At 29.5% G+C, this 17,286-nt stretch overlaps 2 protein-coding genes across 2 annotated transcripts; both read left to right on the top strand.

Annotated features, from left to right (window-relative positions):
* Nucleotides 1–4,077: 4,077 nt before the first annotated feature.
* LOC105435193 (VQ motif-containing protein 22) lies at nt 4,078–5,219 on the top strand. Its single transcript, XM_011654948.2, has one exon. It carries the CDS (start codon nt 4,242–4,244, stop codon nt 4,890–4,892), a length of 651 nt encoding a protein of 216 aa, XP_011653250.1. The 5' UTR covers nt 4,078–4,241; the 3' UTR covers nt 4,893–5,219.
* An 8,311-nt stretch (nt 5,220–13,530) lies between these two features.
* LOC101220702 (probable pectinesterase 8) lies at nt 13,531–17,158 on the top strand. The gene is made up of 5 exons (XM_004147725.3): nt 13,531–13,993; nt 14,162–14,333; nt 16,060–16,266; nt 16,352–16,611; nt 16,748–17,158. Exons 1-5 carry the CDS (start codon nt 13,608–13,610, stop codon nt 16,905–16,907), a joined length of 1,185 nt encoding a protein of 394 aa, XP_004147773.1. The 5' UTR covers nt 13,531–13,607; the 3' UTR covers nt 16,908–17,158.
* Nucleotides 17,159–17,286: the final 128 nt, after the last annotated feature.

Genomic DNA, 17,286 nt, shown 5'->3' with positions numbered 1-17,286 from the left:
AATTTGTATGAAATTTTGATCATATTTCTAAACTCCAGATATCAATATTTTCATCAATATTTAGTATCTCAAACTTTGATTATAGGTAAATTTATTATTAATGCATGAAAAGCTCGAGTTAAAATTAGTACTAATCTAACTTTAAATTTTAAAAGTTAAAATCTAACGTCGTAAACCAGACCAAATAAAAAGAAATATGTTGTTTATTGAAGCACAAAACCTTCAAAAATGAAAAAAAAAATGCATAATATTAAATCAAACTAACTTTTTGAAACCATAACAAAAGAAGGAGAAAAAAACATTAACTTTTTTTTAAAAAAAATCAAACTTCTAACGAGTGCGCCTCTTCACTATACACACAAAATTTTCGACTAACTCGTCCATAGCATGTGTGTGTATATATATATGTGTGTGAGTGTATACTATTATAAAATAGTCATTTTAACTTTCAAATTTATTAGATATATTTGAAAACTTATTAAATCTATAAATATATAAAAAATAAAAACGTTTTTCATTTACCATTTTAACTTTGTAATTAATTAAGTATCCAAACTGATTCAATTTATTATTATTATTATTAAATTTACAAAAAAATACCATATACAAAATTAAAATTTGTATTTTGTTTTTGGTTTTTCATAAGGCTGCAACCTGTAAATTCGTTGTTTTTATAAGTTTATGGCCTTTTAATGTGATTTATGGTTTGATGAATTATGAGAACAACACATTTAAATTTGGTCATATATATTGTTTATCCTACTAAACATTTTAGTTTAGTCCCTAAAACCATTAGTAAATTAAAAGGCTTATATTTTTAAAAGCTATTTTTTACAAAATCCCAAACCAAATACAATGAAATGTTATAGTTAAAATATAAAACATTATTATTATTAATATGTTGTCATCTATATATATAATATATAAAATGACAGAATGTAGAGAAAACTTTTTTAGACACATTTATCATTTTTATTTTAATACACACACACACATATATATACAAGTTTTTTTATTTCCAAAAATTAAATTAAATATTTGTAATTGATAAATTAATTTTTGATGGACAATTATGATGAAGGTTACAATTTACTTTCAATGTTCCTATTATAATTCTCAAACTCAAAACTATCAAAATTCTACCATATTAAGTAATATGAATACACAACCAAAGAATATTTATGTTATTTTACTATTGAAATTTTTGTAGATTATGAATGCAATTTGTTAAACTAACTGTTCTTCCTAATTTATATTTTCAAAATATTGATTTCATCCTATCAAAATCGCTAAAACATATTCATTTAGTCTAACTTTTTCACACTTAGGCACTCATATTAGTTTTTGGTATTATGTAAACATATTATGTTACAACTGTGTTATTGAGGAAGTATTGTTAATGTTAGACCAAAACACAACAAAGTATAGGAATCGACTTCTTACATCAATGTCAACAAAAGTTTATTTCAATTGGTATTCAAGAGTGTACTAGCAACTATAAAGTTTGTATTTTGAGTTCTTTTACCTTAATCGTTGAGCTAAAACAAATCGAAATGATGAAATTTTTTTTTTATTATGTCAAAAAATTAAATTCACTCACTAATTTTAACGAAAAAAAAATCTCATAAAAATCACTCAAAAACTTATTAATTTCAACAATAAATTAAAGAAACAAAATTTAGCACTAAAGTTGCAAATTTGAGCAAGAATTCAATTTGAATAGTTTTTGGTTTGAAATTCCATTGGTTTTATGTTGTAGACCAATTCAATTCTATGGTCATTAAATACTAATTGAAATAAAAAGTATATGTTATTTAAATGCATGGAAGAATATTTGGATGGACAATATTTCAAATGAAAATCTAATTCAATTATCAAAATCTTAAATGCAATATAAAATGGAATGTAAAGGGTGTGGGATGAAATTGAGATGAGTAATATGAAAAAAAAAAAAAAGTAATTGGGAAGGTGGGTGGGTTGTTTCCATATAAAGAGGGTCAAGTTCAAAGTGCAATTTAATCTTATTGCCACTTTGAAATGGACTACAACACTCTATACCTCCAACTTTGAATTTGTGTATTATACTTTTACTTCATAACACTTCAAAAATACATATATTCATGTAGTATTTGAGTCAATTTAATCTTATTGTGTATGAATGGTGAATTTATATGGTCAGTCCTAGAAGTCGACTTTAACATTATTGTTCATCTTATCACAGGAATCGATGTTCTTATCTCTTATGGTTGATTTTGGAGATTGACTACTTTATTTTACCAAATAAAATACTTTCCATACAATGATTTATTCCATCATATCCCTTAGTGTGTTCTTTCACCTATAACACCCAACAAGTGGATATTGAATTTTTGTTCACAATTTTAGAATATTTGTTTTATTTACCTTGAATATTTATTTAAGTAACAAATATTCTCATTGTTGTCTTAGACTCTCCTGAAATTCATAAAATTGTTTAAAATAGTTTTCGTTACCTCTAATCCGACCCAAAAACATATAAGGGACGCTCAAAGCAAAGACTATATAAGACTATAAATAACCTTTTATTCCTTCCCAAACACATACTTTTTATAATTCAAATTAAAATAACCTACCTCCAAAACACAAACTATTATAACTAAAATGGCCCTTAATCGTGTAACAAAATGTGCATCTTGAAATGAAAATGTCCTCGAGAAAAACTTGAAACAAGTTGAGCCTTCTACCCTAAAACTACAAATTTAGCCAAAAAAAAGAAGAAAAAAAGAAAAAAGAAAAGAAAAGAAAAGAGAGAAAATACTTAATTTAGACATTATTACATCATTGGAAAAAGAAGAAGAAGATGAAGAAGAAGAAAAGTGAGTCTTATGGGTAGCCCCAAAGCCCAAGGGTAGTACTATTAAAGCCCAAAATACAATGAACCCAAGTGCCTAATTTTCCAGCAAACCTCTTAAACATTGTGTTCAACTAACTCAAATTTCTGGCCACACATTCTTTTGAGTTTTGTATCTTAACATTTTTGTAGAATGAGTTGATGAACTTAACCAATACTTATAATACCGTAAAGAAATGGATGATCTAAAATAAATAAATTAAAAAAAAAAAAAAAAGAGTAGAAATGGAAAAGAAAACTTAAAGTCAAGGCAAAGCCACCTAACACCACCATATATACGAAGACTCACACTTACATATTGAAATTGTGTGTAGTAGAAGATGAAGATTATTATGATGTCATTCCCACTCTAATAAATGCTCCTCTTTTGATGTGTTTCCAAGAAACCCTACAACTCAATTGCCTCAACCTTACTCCTCTTTCATAACCCATCAATTAACTATTTATATAATGAAAAAAAAAACCCACCAAATTCAACCATCTTCTCTATGTGGTTTTGGGTCAAAGTCGAATTTGGAAAGTGGATTTTTTCTTCCCCGTTCATTTCACTCTTAACTTTCATATCCCTCCACTAATTAATATATATTCAAAAGTGATTTTGAAATATTACTCAAAATTACTTTTTTTTTTTATAAAAATTGCGTTTCAAAATGCAAGATCAAATATATGAAATTACTTGGAATAAGAGACTGATTACTAAATATTAATTAACACATAGTAATTAGTATTTATAATTGTGATAAGGTGTCCAATGGGGAGAATTTAAACATTATTTATGTTTAAAAAGAAATAGTAATATAAGAAAGATGGATATAATATGGGTTGAACTAAAAATTGTTGTTTATGCCAAAGTGTATGAAAACAAAAACTTATTATTTATTTTTTCTTTCTTCAGGTTCACGTGTTATGTCACAAAACATTTTTCTAATCCCTCAAATACATTCCTTACTATTACTTTTTTTTTCTTTCTTTACCCCTTAGTCAATACATTAATTTTTAGTACACACTCTCCTATCAACCCAATCTTAAATTAAGATTATATTTTCAAATTAAAAGACTGAATTTAAGATTGATTAAGAATAAAAAGGAGATTGAATTTAAGAGTTATGGAAAGTAAAAGGATAGATTGAGTTTAAGATTTATGGAGAAGGATTAAAATGTTTTGAATAGAAAAAGAAAAAAGAAAAGGAAAAAAAAAAATGTAATTGTTCCATTAATTTGGTCTTTGGTTTGACTAGAGTTTTTCCAACCATAAATATGACTTCTACACCTCAACTTTTTCCTTCTTTCTTACCAAAACACACAAAAAAAAAAAAAAAGGGGAAAGGAAAATCAAATCAAATATTAAACCATGTCCGGCGATTGGCTTCAATTTTACCATCAAAATCTCTCTTCCACGGCGGCGCCACCACCTTCCGATCATTCCACCTCCGAAATGTTCTTCGTCGATCGAGTTTCTGACGCCACCGGGGTTATCACCACCACCGCCTCCGTCAACACGCTTGGTTCCACTGGATTGAACCCGGAAGGTCGTGTAGGAAAGCCGGTTCGTCGCCGGTCCAGGGCATCTCGGCGGACTCCGACCACGTTGCTCAACACGGACACAACTAATTTCAGAGCGATGGTTCAACAATTCACTGGCGGTCCAACTCCACCTTTCACCTCATCCATTTCCCCCAATTTCTCCTTAGGGTTCGGCGGGATTCATCAATCCAATTTCCCCACTTCCCAGAACGCCACGATTTCTCCGCCGCCCTCTGGTTACCTATTACAACAACCACCACAGTTGTACAATCACAATCCTCAACAGTTCATGTTTCCGACAGTCGCACATGGCGGCGATTTTCTTCAGAGGCTATCCGCGCCAAGGCCGGCTAATGGCGCAGTTGCTGGAGACGGATTTCTGATCGAAAGTGCGGTTTCTTCTCAAATTCCTCCCGCTGGAGCTTCTGCAGATTCCTCCAACGAGAGCAATGGGGGTAATGGCCGCTTACTGTTCTGATGAGGAAGAAGGAAGTACACTGGCGGCGTGGGCGCCGATGCCGATGACTGAACCGGATAATTTTTGGGCTGTGTAGAATTTTTTTGGGTTCAAATTATGGGTACTCATTGGCAATGGTGATTGTGAAGTTGGAGTGAAGAAGAAGACTATACGTTTGTTTTCTTTTGTTATTTTTTTCTTCTAATTTTTAATATATATTTTAAATTATTTCTAGGTTTTTATTTTATTGGGTGAAATATTGAGATAAATGTTAGAAAGAAATAGGGTTTTGGGTTTTGTGTCTTCCATTTCTTTTCATATATAGGAGAAAAAATATATTATATAAAATATTTTGTATAAATTATAAATAATTCCTTTCACCACTATCTCCAAATTTCTTAATTTTAGTTACATGACTTATATTTAAATGTTTCGTTTTAATTTAAAATATTTACACACCATACGTTAACATACACCATAATAATTTTCTATATTTTAGTATAATGGTTGTTTATTTCAGTAGTACTCGTCACAACAAAATTTATTAAATGTAGTAGACAGTGTATTTTGTTAGATAAATAACTACTAAATTTTTTATCATGTAGGATATCAAGGGAGTAAAATTAATTATATTATTGGTCTCTATTACTTCATATTTGTATGATCATATTAGTTGTTAAATTTCAAAATTGATTATTGAATTCAAATTTGCTAACAATTTTCAAAAGAAAAAGTAATATAATGAAACAATTGTATTTTAATTCACTGGTTGGTTGGTGTGGTTTTGTTTGGAATCTGATCAAAGTTTTACTCAAGAGAAAGAAGATAAACATGTTGGAATTGCTTGTTCTTATCTATTATATACTAAACACTCTATTTATTTATTTATTAATTAATTTATATATGTATCTCTATCAAACCTATAATTTCAATAGTTTTTTAAATTTCAAACTAAATCCCAACTAAAATAAAATCCTTTAACCAATAGTCTTTTTTCTTTTTCTTTTTTAAGGTAAATAATTATCCTTGGTGTAGGAACATTTTCCACATGTTTAGAAGAAATAAAATAATATAGAATTGAAAATATCTACATTGTATGATATTAATCAAAAAATGGATTTGTTGATTTTTGTTAGTGTAAGTAAAAGTAAAAGAAAAAAGAATAGGAAGTGTATAAGTTTAGTAAATGTAGGCAAATAAAATAATTAGTGAATACAAAAAGAAAGAATAATGATTTTGCAATGTCACGCGCGCCAACAACGTACTACAATACATATGGTGATGGGGCCAATGCCATTGCCAATTTCCCATTCTTCTAACTTAATCATTTATTTCTTTTAATTCAACTTTAGATTAAATCACCAAATACTTCTAGATTTTCCCCCCTTTTTGACAGGTTCTATTTTTTTTTAATTGATTAGGAAAGTTTCAATTAAATGTTTGAAATGTTTTTTCAAATGTTGAATCGTTCTCGTAAAAACGATGTCAAATACAATAAACAACAATACACTTCTATAAGTCATATTGATAAAAACTAACATGTGAACTCATAATCAAATTTATTTGTTGTTGATTAAATATTTTTTAAATCATTGTTGGTTAATGATTAGTTTTAAGATTTTATAAAGTGTTAGAACAAACTAAGAATACTTTCAATGAGTTTGTTTAAAACTTATTTGATGTTGTTGGAAGTTTACATGATTTTGTTTTTAATTTTTTGGTCTTTATGTTTCATAAAGTTTCTTTTTCTTTTTTTTTTCTCTTTAAGAAAACAATAATAACCACAAAGTTCACTCTCAATTTTTTATTTTGTTTTTTTTTAATATCTTTAATTATTATTTTATTTATTAAAAAAATATTGTGTTCATTTTATTAGGAACGAGTTGTAATCACAAGAGTTAAAAAAATACTTTTCGTCTTAAAATGTTATTGAAGTAACGATTTAGTATATTAAAGCAAACTCTTTCTTGTTTTATAGTAGGAAAAAGACATCGATGAAGTTTAGTTTTGTCAAATTGTTTTCAAAGAACACGTAGTCTTGGATTAGAAAAAAAAATCATCAACAAATTGAATTATATATGAAAATTTGTAAAAGCGATGACTGACATCAAGTCACTACAAGAAAAATGACATAGACAATAGTTAAAATCTGTCATCTTTAAAATTATTCACAGTTTTATTCAGTCATTGTATCATTGGTAAAATAATAATTATCTACGACAGTTTGAAAATAAATGTCACATATGTAGTATTATTGACAAATAATAATGTCATTATTTTATATTTTATGACAATAACTAATTGTCATTAGCTCACACATATTAGAGTAATTATATGTCATTCTTTGCATATTGACGACAATTATAAAATGTTTACAAATTCGTATAATTTGACATTTTTTTCCGATCAAGAATATGTCGATCATGACGATCATTGAACGTCAAGGATACCTTTACTACAATCTTTTTTTAAAAATGAAATGTCATATACTTCTTTATTACTGCATCTTTTTACAATAAAATACATTAAATAACATTCCCTATTCTTCTTGTCGCCCTATCATTGCACATACTAGTTCAATCACAAAATACTTCTAATACAACACACATGTATGGAAACAAACAGTCAACATTTTAATATATATACATTATCATACACTTTGTAATATTTGTACAAACTAATAACCATTTTTGGTAAATGGTTTACAATAAAAGAATAAGTAGAGACGTCTTTTGCTGTAAACAAGCTTAAAATAAGTACATTGCAACCAAATTTTGCTACCAACCCTACAAAAAGTCTTATAAATCAAACCGTTGCTCCAATATGACTTCACTGCTCCAATGGATTTTTGCAAAACCTAGTAAGAAAATAAAACCTCATTTTAGAGTATGAACTCTCCACATCAATATAAGAATATAATACGATTTTACCCTTTGTAATGCCAACACAAGGTACCAATTCTAGACCAAGTCCAAAAATATAATTAGCTCTATATTTTCATTAGGGGTAGACAATGTGATCCAAAACTTCCCCAATAAGAAAACATAAAAGATAGTTTTGGATATATCATATATGCGTTCACTAACCAACAAATGGAAGGAAGTAGATAACACATCAAAGAAACTCACAAGTGAAATAAAATTTATATGAACTTAATTTTTCAAAAACCAAAATGGTTAATCGAACCTAATTATCAATTTCAACACTAAAGAATAGAAACTAAAAAGATTTGATACATAGTTTCTTGTAGTTATTCTAGAGGACATCATATTCTTACTACTTGACTAAAAACCATTAATTAATATTGAACATTACGGTGTGAATCAAATTAAATTTCTCACTTACCTTAGGGAGAGGAGAGGGTGATCGATGCTCAACGTGATTAAAAGAATGTTTGGGGGAGATGGTGCAGACATCCTTAAAATCAGGCAAATGATGGCCCTATATAGAGCATTTACCAGAATAATTCATCAACTAGGGAAAAAGTTAGAAACATGTCATTATATTAAAGAGACCATATCAAAAGAAACACAGAATGTAAACTTTGAAATAAATCAAATAAAAAAAGGTTGGCGACGTTTGGAGTCCATGAGAGAGGCGTTCATGAGGTTGGGCTTTGCGTGAATTTTCTACAAATTTATTTTAATAAATTATTTAATGTTTTTATCTTTTATGACAACAAATAACTGCATTGATAAGTGGAATCCAAAAACAAAGTTTTTTCTTGCAAAAAAAAAACACGCATTTTGACCATTTATGACAACTTTTTCCTACAAACATCATTACATGTTCAGTTTGGAAGTGAGCATGGAGATCTTTTACTCCTCCACATGAGCCTTTTCTATAAGAACACGAAGGACGATACATGACAAGTTCATTCCAAAATGTCTTGAGTTTTGCAAAGTAGGTGGTGATGATTGTTGATCTTGGATTAGATTCAGTAATTCGCAGCACAACTGAATAATGTATGGTTGATTCTTTCATTGGTATCAGTACTGTTGAAGATCCAACCATATGTCAAAGACGGAATCAACAAAAGCAAATTAATACTAGCAGCAATGTCTTTTGAAACGAAGTTCAAAATCCAGGTGGTGATGATGCTGTTGCAAATGATCCAAAAGTTTCACATAACACCCATGAGACAGGTTAAGTTCGATCAAGGTTCTATTAGTGAAGCAAACTTTATTTTGTACAGTGAGGTTAAGAAGGAAGGCACAATTCTAAGAAGTGTAGTTTGATTCAGTCAAAAGATCAAATACAAGGATCAAACCGATGCATGCTATCGAAGTGATGAAGGTAGTATGGATTTTTATACATTGCTTCGGGATAAGGGTGGTGGTCGAAGAGGAACCCTCGAGAACACCAGAGAAAGGAGGTTAAAAAGTTGGGTCGATCTCAACCATGACGATGACTGAGAGGAAAATTAAATCTTAATTGATACCCTTTCATTGCATAAAGACTAAATTAAATCTTAAATCTTAAATTCATTGCATAAAGACTAAATTACGACAAACTTAAAAACATAGCACCTAAAACATGAGGAAAATTCAACTAAATAAAATTTTAACAATATACAATAAAATAAAATGTATAAATTCATGAAAAAAAAGGTGTAGAATTATTATCAATATTATTGTTTTAAACGAACCAAAATAATACAAAATGTCACAATCTATTTATGATAGACTAACATATATACGAGGGGTGAATTACATTATTTTGTTATATTTGTAATGTTTATAAGAAGATTTGTTATTTAAAACGATTATTTATTAATTAATATTATATTGTTTTTAGGTTGAAGAAAATGTGAAAATTTAGAAAGAGAATGGGATGGAAAATGGAAAGAGGGAGTGAATGGAAGGTCATGAACACATCAACACATTACCACATCACACACACATTCACAAATTTAAGGTCCCACTAAACCCATCCAAAAGGGTTGCTTTAGCCAAAGTCAAAATCCCCATTTCCTTTTAAACAAATACAACAAATCCCCTTCTCATTCACTAACATCTTCGTTCTTCTTTATTGGTTCAAATGGAAACCCCATCATTTTCCCCCTCTTTTCTTTTCAAACCTATCTAACTTAACTCATCATTTTTACTAAGTCAACCACTTGGATTTCCAAAATATGCACTTAATTCTAATTTTAAAACCACTTTCCCTTCCAAACATATCACTATTCATCCTAAAATCTTTAAAATCATCTATATACATCACTTCTTTTTTATTCTTACACCTCCATCCTTCTTTTCTTACTCTTGTTTGTTTGGTTGGTTTCACATTTATAAAAGAGTAAAGTTGATCATTTCATAAGTCTATTGGGTAGGAATAATGTTGGGAATGGATTAGTATGAATAAAAAGGGGCGTTGAAAATGGGGAAATTGTGGAAATGGAAAGAGGGGAAAATTGAAGATTGAATAAAAAAAAGTCGATTTCTTTTTAAATAATAATAAAAATAGGGTAGATGGTACTCGACTTCCTTGGAATGCTTACAAAAGATGATTTAATTCTTCCAAAACTTAATTAATCATTCCCTCATTTTTGTCCTCATCCAACTAAAACTTCTGTGATTATTACCCTTTTTTAGAGCCAACTTCAATTTCTATGTTCACTTGCATTAAAAATTTCACTACACATTTTTCTTTTTAACACAAACATTTAAAATTCCTTCTTTCCACCTAGTGCAATTGTATTACTTACTTTTGAAACCGTACTGACATTTTAAAATTATTAATTAAAAGGATTCTTATGGTCTTAATTTTGGTTTTAATGCAGAATTCGTCTTGAAACTTGGAAGCAGTTAATTAAAAGAATGCTATGAGATTTGCTATAAAATTTTTAAGTTTTTAAGAAAAAGTTGTATATTTTTAGGTAACTTTTTTTTCTTTAAGCTTTCAAGGATTATTTTTTACCTTAAGTCTGTAATATGACCATGGTTTTGGTGCGAATAAAAATGCATTTTTATTTAATTCTATATTTAAAATTGAAATTTATAAAAAAAAATATCAATCAACTCAAGTTCTAGGAGTGTAACATACAACGACACTCAATTAGTATGGAAGCTCGTTACATGATTTCTTAATCACAAAAAACAACCATTAGTACTTTTCTCTTTGCTTGTCATACTTGTATGTAGTTGACACTCTAACCATATTTTTTTCTTTTTTTAATTATTTCTTGGAGTAATGACACACTAACATTAAGATCAACTCTAACCATATATATTTTGAATTTCAACCCTCATGAAATTAGAATCAAATTGTGATGATATTGTGTTAAGTTTGAATTGAATACAGATACGAGTGTTCTCCTTCGAGCTTAGTAAGTTCAAACATTTAGTAGCACTTATGCCTACTTCCACTTAACCTCCGGTTACAGTCTTCTTTCCATTGTTGGTTTGATTCAACTACAACAATTTTGTATTGTTCTATCACACAATACTTTTTAACGGCCATCTGAAGATCTTTTTTACAGTCAAATAACATTCCTTTTTGAATTAAACAAGAATTGTCTACATATACATTCCTATTTCCCAATGTAGACTCTTGTTCACTAACAGAATCATCAATGTCCCAATCTATTTGTGTAAATATCTCAGATGGCCGTATCATTTCATTTTCATGCTCCATATTTTCTTCATTTCTAAATAACTCATCAACCTCTACATCTATATCACTATCCCCATCATTACTAAGTTCAAGAATAACTAGATATTCAGGTCACATCGACATATTTAATCAACGGTTAAATTTAAAAAAATATCAGAACCACCATTAAAGATACATCACTCTAATTACCCAAATCCAAACTCTATGTATACCTAAATTACATTTAAACTCTACAATGCCTAATCAATACATGAATTGAAGCCCTAAGCTTTACAAAAATGCAATCAATATATATACATGAATTCAAGCCCTAAAATAGGTTATTCAAACATGAGATTCTAAATTCTCCAAAAAGAATATACCTAAAATCAAATAATATACCTAAAATCAAATAATTTTTCTAAAATCAAATCATTTCAAGAATTACAATTTAAGCATTATTCAACAAAAGAAAACTGTGTACTCTGTCCACGACTAAGTTAAATTCAACAAAATCAAAGTATAGTACAATAAAAATAAAGAAAATAAACATACCTCGTAGGATGGTGAAATCGAAAGGTAGAACAAGAAGGAAGGAATACTTTTTTTCATAAAGAGAGGAAGGATTTTGGTTGTTGATTTTTCGTGAAGGATGGAACAATGGATGAAGAGTCAAATGGAAGAGGGAGGCTTTTGGTTGTTGATTTTTCTTGAAGATGGAAGGGTTGTTGATTTTTCGTGAAGGATATCAGTTGAATTTTTGTGAAGGTTGGAAGGAAGAATCGTGAAGGATGGAAAGCATAATGCTTGACGACTAGGGTTTTACGAAGTCGTGTATCAAAGACACGACACCTTACATATCAGACAGATGTGACAGTCAACTGCAGATTAAAGATTACATGTGAGTAAAGTTGTGTATGGAGGATACGACTTCAGTCACTATCGTGGACCAGGTCCATGATTGACCCCATAAACGTATACTGAGTCCACGATTTTGACCCATAGACGTATACCCGATCCACAGTTTACCCTAGTCATGGATTGTGTACATGATTTCTCAACACTATATATTTTTGTCAATTGTTTTTCACCTACACTATTTTTGACATTATTTTTAAAAATTACACAATTTAAAAAAACATATAAATTTGAATTTACAAGGGTTGGATATAGTATTTATAAAGGAAATGTAGAAGTGAGAAAATTGAATAAACATAGTTCTTCTCATTGATTGAAAGAGTGGAGAAGTTGTGAGAGCTGATAAATAGAGTGAGCAACTTCCAGAAGAAGAGCAGTAAGAGATGAATGGAAAAATTAGATGTGACTAACAAACTAACATACTCATTGATTTAATCATTGTTTACTTGATAAGAATTAAAACACACCAACATATTTTTTTTACTCAGCCAAAAACCACCCGTCAATTCATCTTTCCGATGCCAAAGCCTATTCAACACAAAACTGAAACCCACCGACTGCAGATTCATCTTCCTAAAGCAAAAAGAAATCCATAATCAGAGAATGAGAAAGACTTCAGCGACCTTCATTTGAGAGTGAAACCCAATACTGTATGTAGAACGTTGGATCAAATCTGTTTGCTTTAAGCTCGTAAAGTTGAAGAAATCGAAGACCATATCTGTCTGTTTTCTGTGATGGTTTCCTTCATTTAAAAGTGAGAAACATATAGAAAGTAATTAAACTTGGGGGCCAAAATGGGCTCTGTTAAAATGGCTTAAATTTAGGCCCAAAATTTAGCCCAACTTGGGTATATATATATATGCTTCATCACATGCAATCATTTAAACAAAATTAAGAAGTATAGTATCCAACTTAGTACTCCAAAAAAAACCCTTAATTCTTTTAGGAGTTTTATTTATTAAAAAAGAAAAAAAGTATTTGGAAGAGAGAGGGATTGGTGTGTAAGTAATAAGGTCCAGTTGGAGTGGGTGAATTGTAAGACATGGCATCCAAACCCTTTGACTTAAAGTCCATCCTATTTCTCTCTTTTCCACTCATATATATATATATATATATTTATCTTATTTTATGCATTTCTTCTCTAACTTTCATTCCATATTATTACTTATATACACTTTTCTTCTTCCTTCTATTGTATATACCCTCTACAAACCCATACTACCAATGAATCATATTATGAACTATAATCATTTCCTCATCAATCTTACTCTATCTTCTCTTCTCCCTCTTCTTGCTTTCCTCTTCATGATCAATCCCACCCCTTCATTTCTTTCTAACCTTGTCGTCTTTGGCGATCCCGTCGACTGTCCTCATCATCATCACCCCCACCACCATCATGAAAACCCTGATGAAGATGATCAATCAGTGATAAGTTCCATTTGCGACAACTTTCCTACCGCTCTCGTTCCACTAGAAACCACCAACACTTCTATTTTTTGTGTTGATCAAAATAGTTGTTGCAACTTCACGACCATCCAAGCAGCGGTCGATGCAGTACCAAACTTGAGCATCAAGCGAAACATAATTTGGATAAATGCTGGAATTTACTAGTAATGTTAATATAAACTATACTAAGCTATGTTTCTTTCTTTCTTTCTTTTTTTTTTTTTTTTTTAGGGTTTAGGGTTTTGAAACGAGTTTTTATTAGTCTTTTACTTTGGATCATAATGAGGTTTATTTTCTTTTAAATTTGGTGTGTTGGATTAATAATGTTGTAGTGAGAAGGTGATGGTACCAAAAACAAAAGCAAATGTGACATTTCAAGGACAAGGGTATACAACAACGGCTATTGTTTGGAATGACACTGCCAATTCTTCCCATGGCACTTTCTATAGTGCCTCTGTCCAAGTCTTCTCTTCCAATTTTATTGCCAAGAATTTAAGTTTCATGGTAATTTCTTTTTTTCAATCTACATATTATCTTTTTTCCTTTTCTTTCATGTTTGCTTTTATTTTTACATCTAATTAGACTATATATATATATATATATATTTGCTAATCATTCAACTTTTTTGTTTTTAATTTTTCAAAAAACCAAACTTATAAACAATATTTTCATCATTATTTCGTAATAACACTCTTTTCTAATATCATATTGAAATTTGAAAACAAAAACATGTCACTTTTGTTCTTAAAATTTAATGTATTTTCACAATACAAAGCATGTATAGAGTTTGTGAGATGCTAAAAAGTACTTTTCAAAATAAATAAAAAAGTATACTTTTCAAAAACTTTTAAATGGAACTTAGTAATTCAATTTCGAACTTAACTCAGCTAACATTTGTTTGTACTTGATACATTTTTTTGTACTTGTGGACAAGAGGTGTTGGGTTCAAATTTCACCACCTTGCGTTGTATTATAATGCATTTCAAATTGAATTTTAAAAAGTTTTTGAAATTCATTGATGAGTGTAATAGGTATACTCATGACTTTTTTGATATTTTCAAAGCTATTCACAAACATCACGACATTAAATTAAATTGAAAGCTAATGATTGTATGTTAGACATAAAGGTTAATTTTTTATTAGATGCAAAACTTAAATTTTATGTACTCATAAGGCATTTCTTTTAACTTCAAAACACTTTTACACCCAACATTTCGTGTACGTCTTTATGTTTTAGACTATTTTTTTTATAATTTTATTTTGAGAAACTTGACATAATATGTAGTAGTTGATGACACATGATTTGTTGTTAGTTTACTACCGTCATCATAATTAGTTGTCGTTGTATCTACATGATATTGAAAATTTTGATGGATGTTTGAAATTATATAATTTCTTCATAGTATATCCTATGATGACACGTGATAGGATTAGCAATTTGTAAAGTAATCATCATATGTATATAATGTCAATTCATAGTTAACATCTAAAATCAAAATTGCCGTGTTATTTATTAATTGTAACATGAATTGAGAGTTCTTCCTTTTCCAAATATGTCATAAATTGATAAAAATGGGTTGTTTTGGTGCTTGTTGATCAAACAATAGATTCTTGGTATTGTAATCTTATAATAAATGACATTTATTAATTAATTATCTCAAAGAATATATATATATATATTGTTTGGTTTGAATGCTTAGTGCTATTTATTTATTTATTTTTCCATTTTCAGTTCTTTTTTCATTTTATTATTATTTTTCCATTTCCAGATCTTTTCCCTTTTATTTTGTCCATTTTCTGTTCGTTATATATATATATATATTTTTGTAATTTCAGTTATTTTCTATTTTATTACAATGTACTTCACTTCTTTATATGAAATTTAATGATAATGTAAAATCTTTTTATCCTTACATTTCATTTTCACAATCAATTCTATTTTTAATTTATTTTAACAATAATATCTTTTAAAATAATTTCAAACTTCAAAGTTAATATAACTTAACTTTAAAGTAGATTTTTTCATTTAAATTTGTTGGGTCCAAATTAATTGTTTGAAGATATAATTAGATATTTAATAAACATTATTGAAAAATAGTTTGATTTTATGAAAAAAAGATGAAACTAAAAAAGTTATAGCTCTTTCTTATTAAAGAAAAGAAAAGAAAAGAAAAACATTATTTTGTTAGTTTTTTGTTTTTATCAAACTGAAAATCAAAACATTTGGAAGAATGTGGCGCCAATTCCAGCGCCGGGAGACGTCGGAGCACAGGGGGTGGCGATTAGAATCGGTGGAGACCAAGCGGCTTTTTGGAGCTGCGGATTCTTTGGCGCTCAAGACACTCTTCACGACGACCGTGGCCGCCATTACTTCAAAGATTGCTACATCCAAGGCTCCATAGATTTCATCTTTGGCAACGGAAGATCCTTCTACGAGGTAAATCGGAGCCCTAGCTTTTTCGCTCATTTGGATTTGATGGTGAATTTAATTTCAGAATCGCAATTTTTGAAAACTTGTGTAGAGTTGCCAGTTGGTTTCGATGGCGAATCCGGTTCCGCAAGGATCGAAGTTTGTGAATGGAGCGGTGACTGCCCACGGCAGAGCCTCCGCTGACGAGAACTCTGGATTTTCTTTTGTAAATTGCAGTATCGGGGGGACTGGCAGAGTGTGGCTCGGCCGCGCGTGGCGGCCGTTCTCTCGTGTCGTCTTCGCTAACACTGTTATGACGGATATCATTGCGCCGGAGGGGTGGAATGACTTTAATGACCCTGCAAGGGACCAGTACGTTCTCTTCATTTTAAAACCTAAAAAATAAATATTTTTTCTTCTAAATTGGAATATTAAATCAAAATATTTAGAAATTAAACTTGTCCTAAAATTACTATGAAATTTTCGTTGAGATGAGAAATATGTGCAGGACAATTTTCTATGGAGAGTACAATTGCAGTGGAGCAGGAGCGAATATGAGCTCAAGGGCTCCCTATGTTCAAAGGCTTAATGATACTCAAGTTTCCTCTTTCCTCAATTTATCCTTCATTGATGCCGACCAATGGCTTCAACCCTATTCATTGTTTTAATTTCTCCTTATTATCTCTCTCCCTCACTCATTCTTTTTTCTTCTTCTTCTTCTTCTTCTTTTCTTTTCATATTTTATAAATTCTTTTCATTATCATCTCATCTCATTAATATTTGTCAACCTTATCTCAAAACTTTTACCCTTCATCAACATCTACTTCCTAAAACTGTTGCTTTCAGTCTGTTAGTAAATTTTGGATTGTATTTTAATTGAATTTAATTTGTATGTCATTTGGATCCTGATATAGGAAAATATTTAATAATACAATAAAATTTTAGATTATTTCAATCAAATATACTCATAAATATATATCAATATTTGTTAATAATAAATTAAAAAAATTGTTATGAAGTATAAATATTTTAAACAATTTTGTTGTT

Source organism: Cucumis sativus, chromosome 4, assembly GCF_000004075.3.
Source record: "Cucumis sativus cultivar 9930 chromosome 4, Cucumber_9930_V3, whole genome shotgun sequence".
NCBI classification, from domain to species: domain Eukaryota; kingdom Viridiplantae; phylum Streptophyta; class Magnoliopsida; order Cucurbitales; family Cucurbitaceae; genus Cucumis; species Cucumis sativus.
This window is presented reverse-complemented; position numbering and strand designations above follow the sequence as displayed.

Coding starts and splice junctions, on each gene's coding strand:
- LOC105435193 (XM_011654948.2), top strand. CDS start 4,242: ATGTCCGGCGATTGGCTTCAATTTTACCATCAAAATCTCTCTTCCACG.
- LOC101220702 (XM_004147725.3), top strand. CDS start 13,608: ATGAATCATATTATGAACTATAATCATTTCCTCATCAATCTTACTCTA. Junction 14,334..16,059: donor CCAAGAATTTAAGTTTCATG/GTAATTTCTTTT, acceptor AACATTTGGAAG/AATGTGGCGCCAATTCCAGC. Junction 16,612..16,747: donor AATGACCCTGCAAGGGACCA/GTACGTTCTCTT, acceptor AAATATGTGCAG/GACAATTTTCTATGGAGAGT.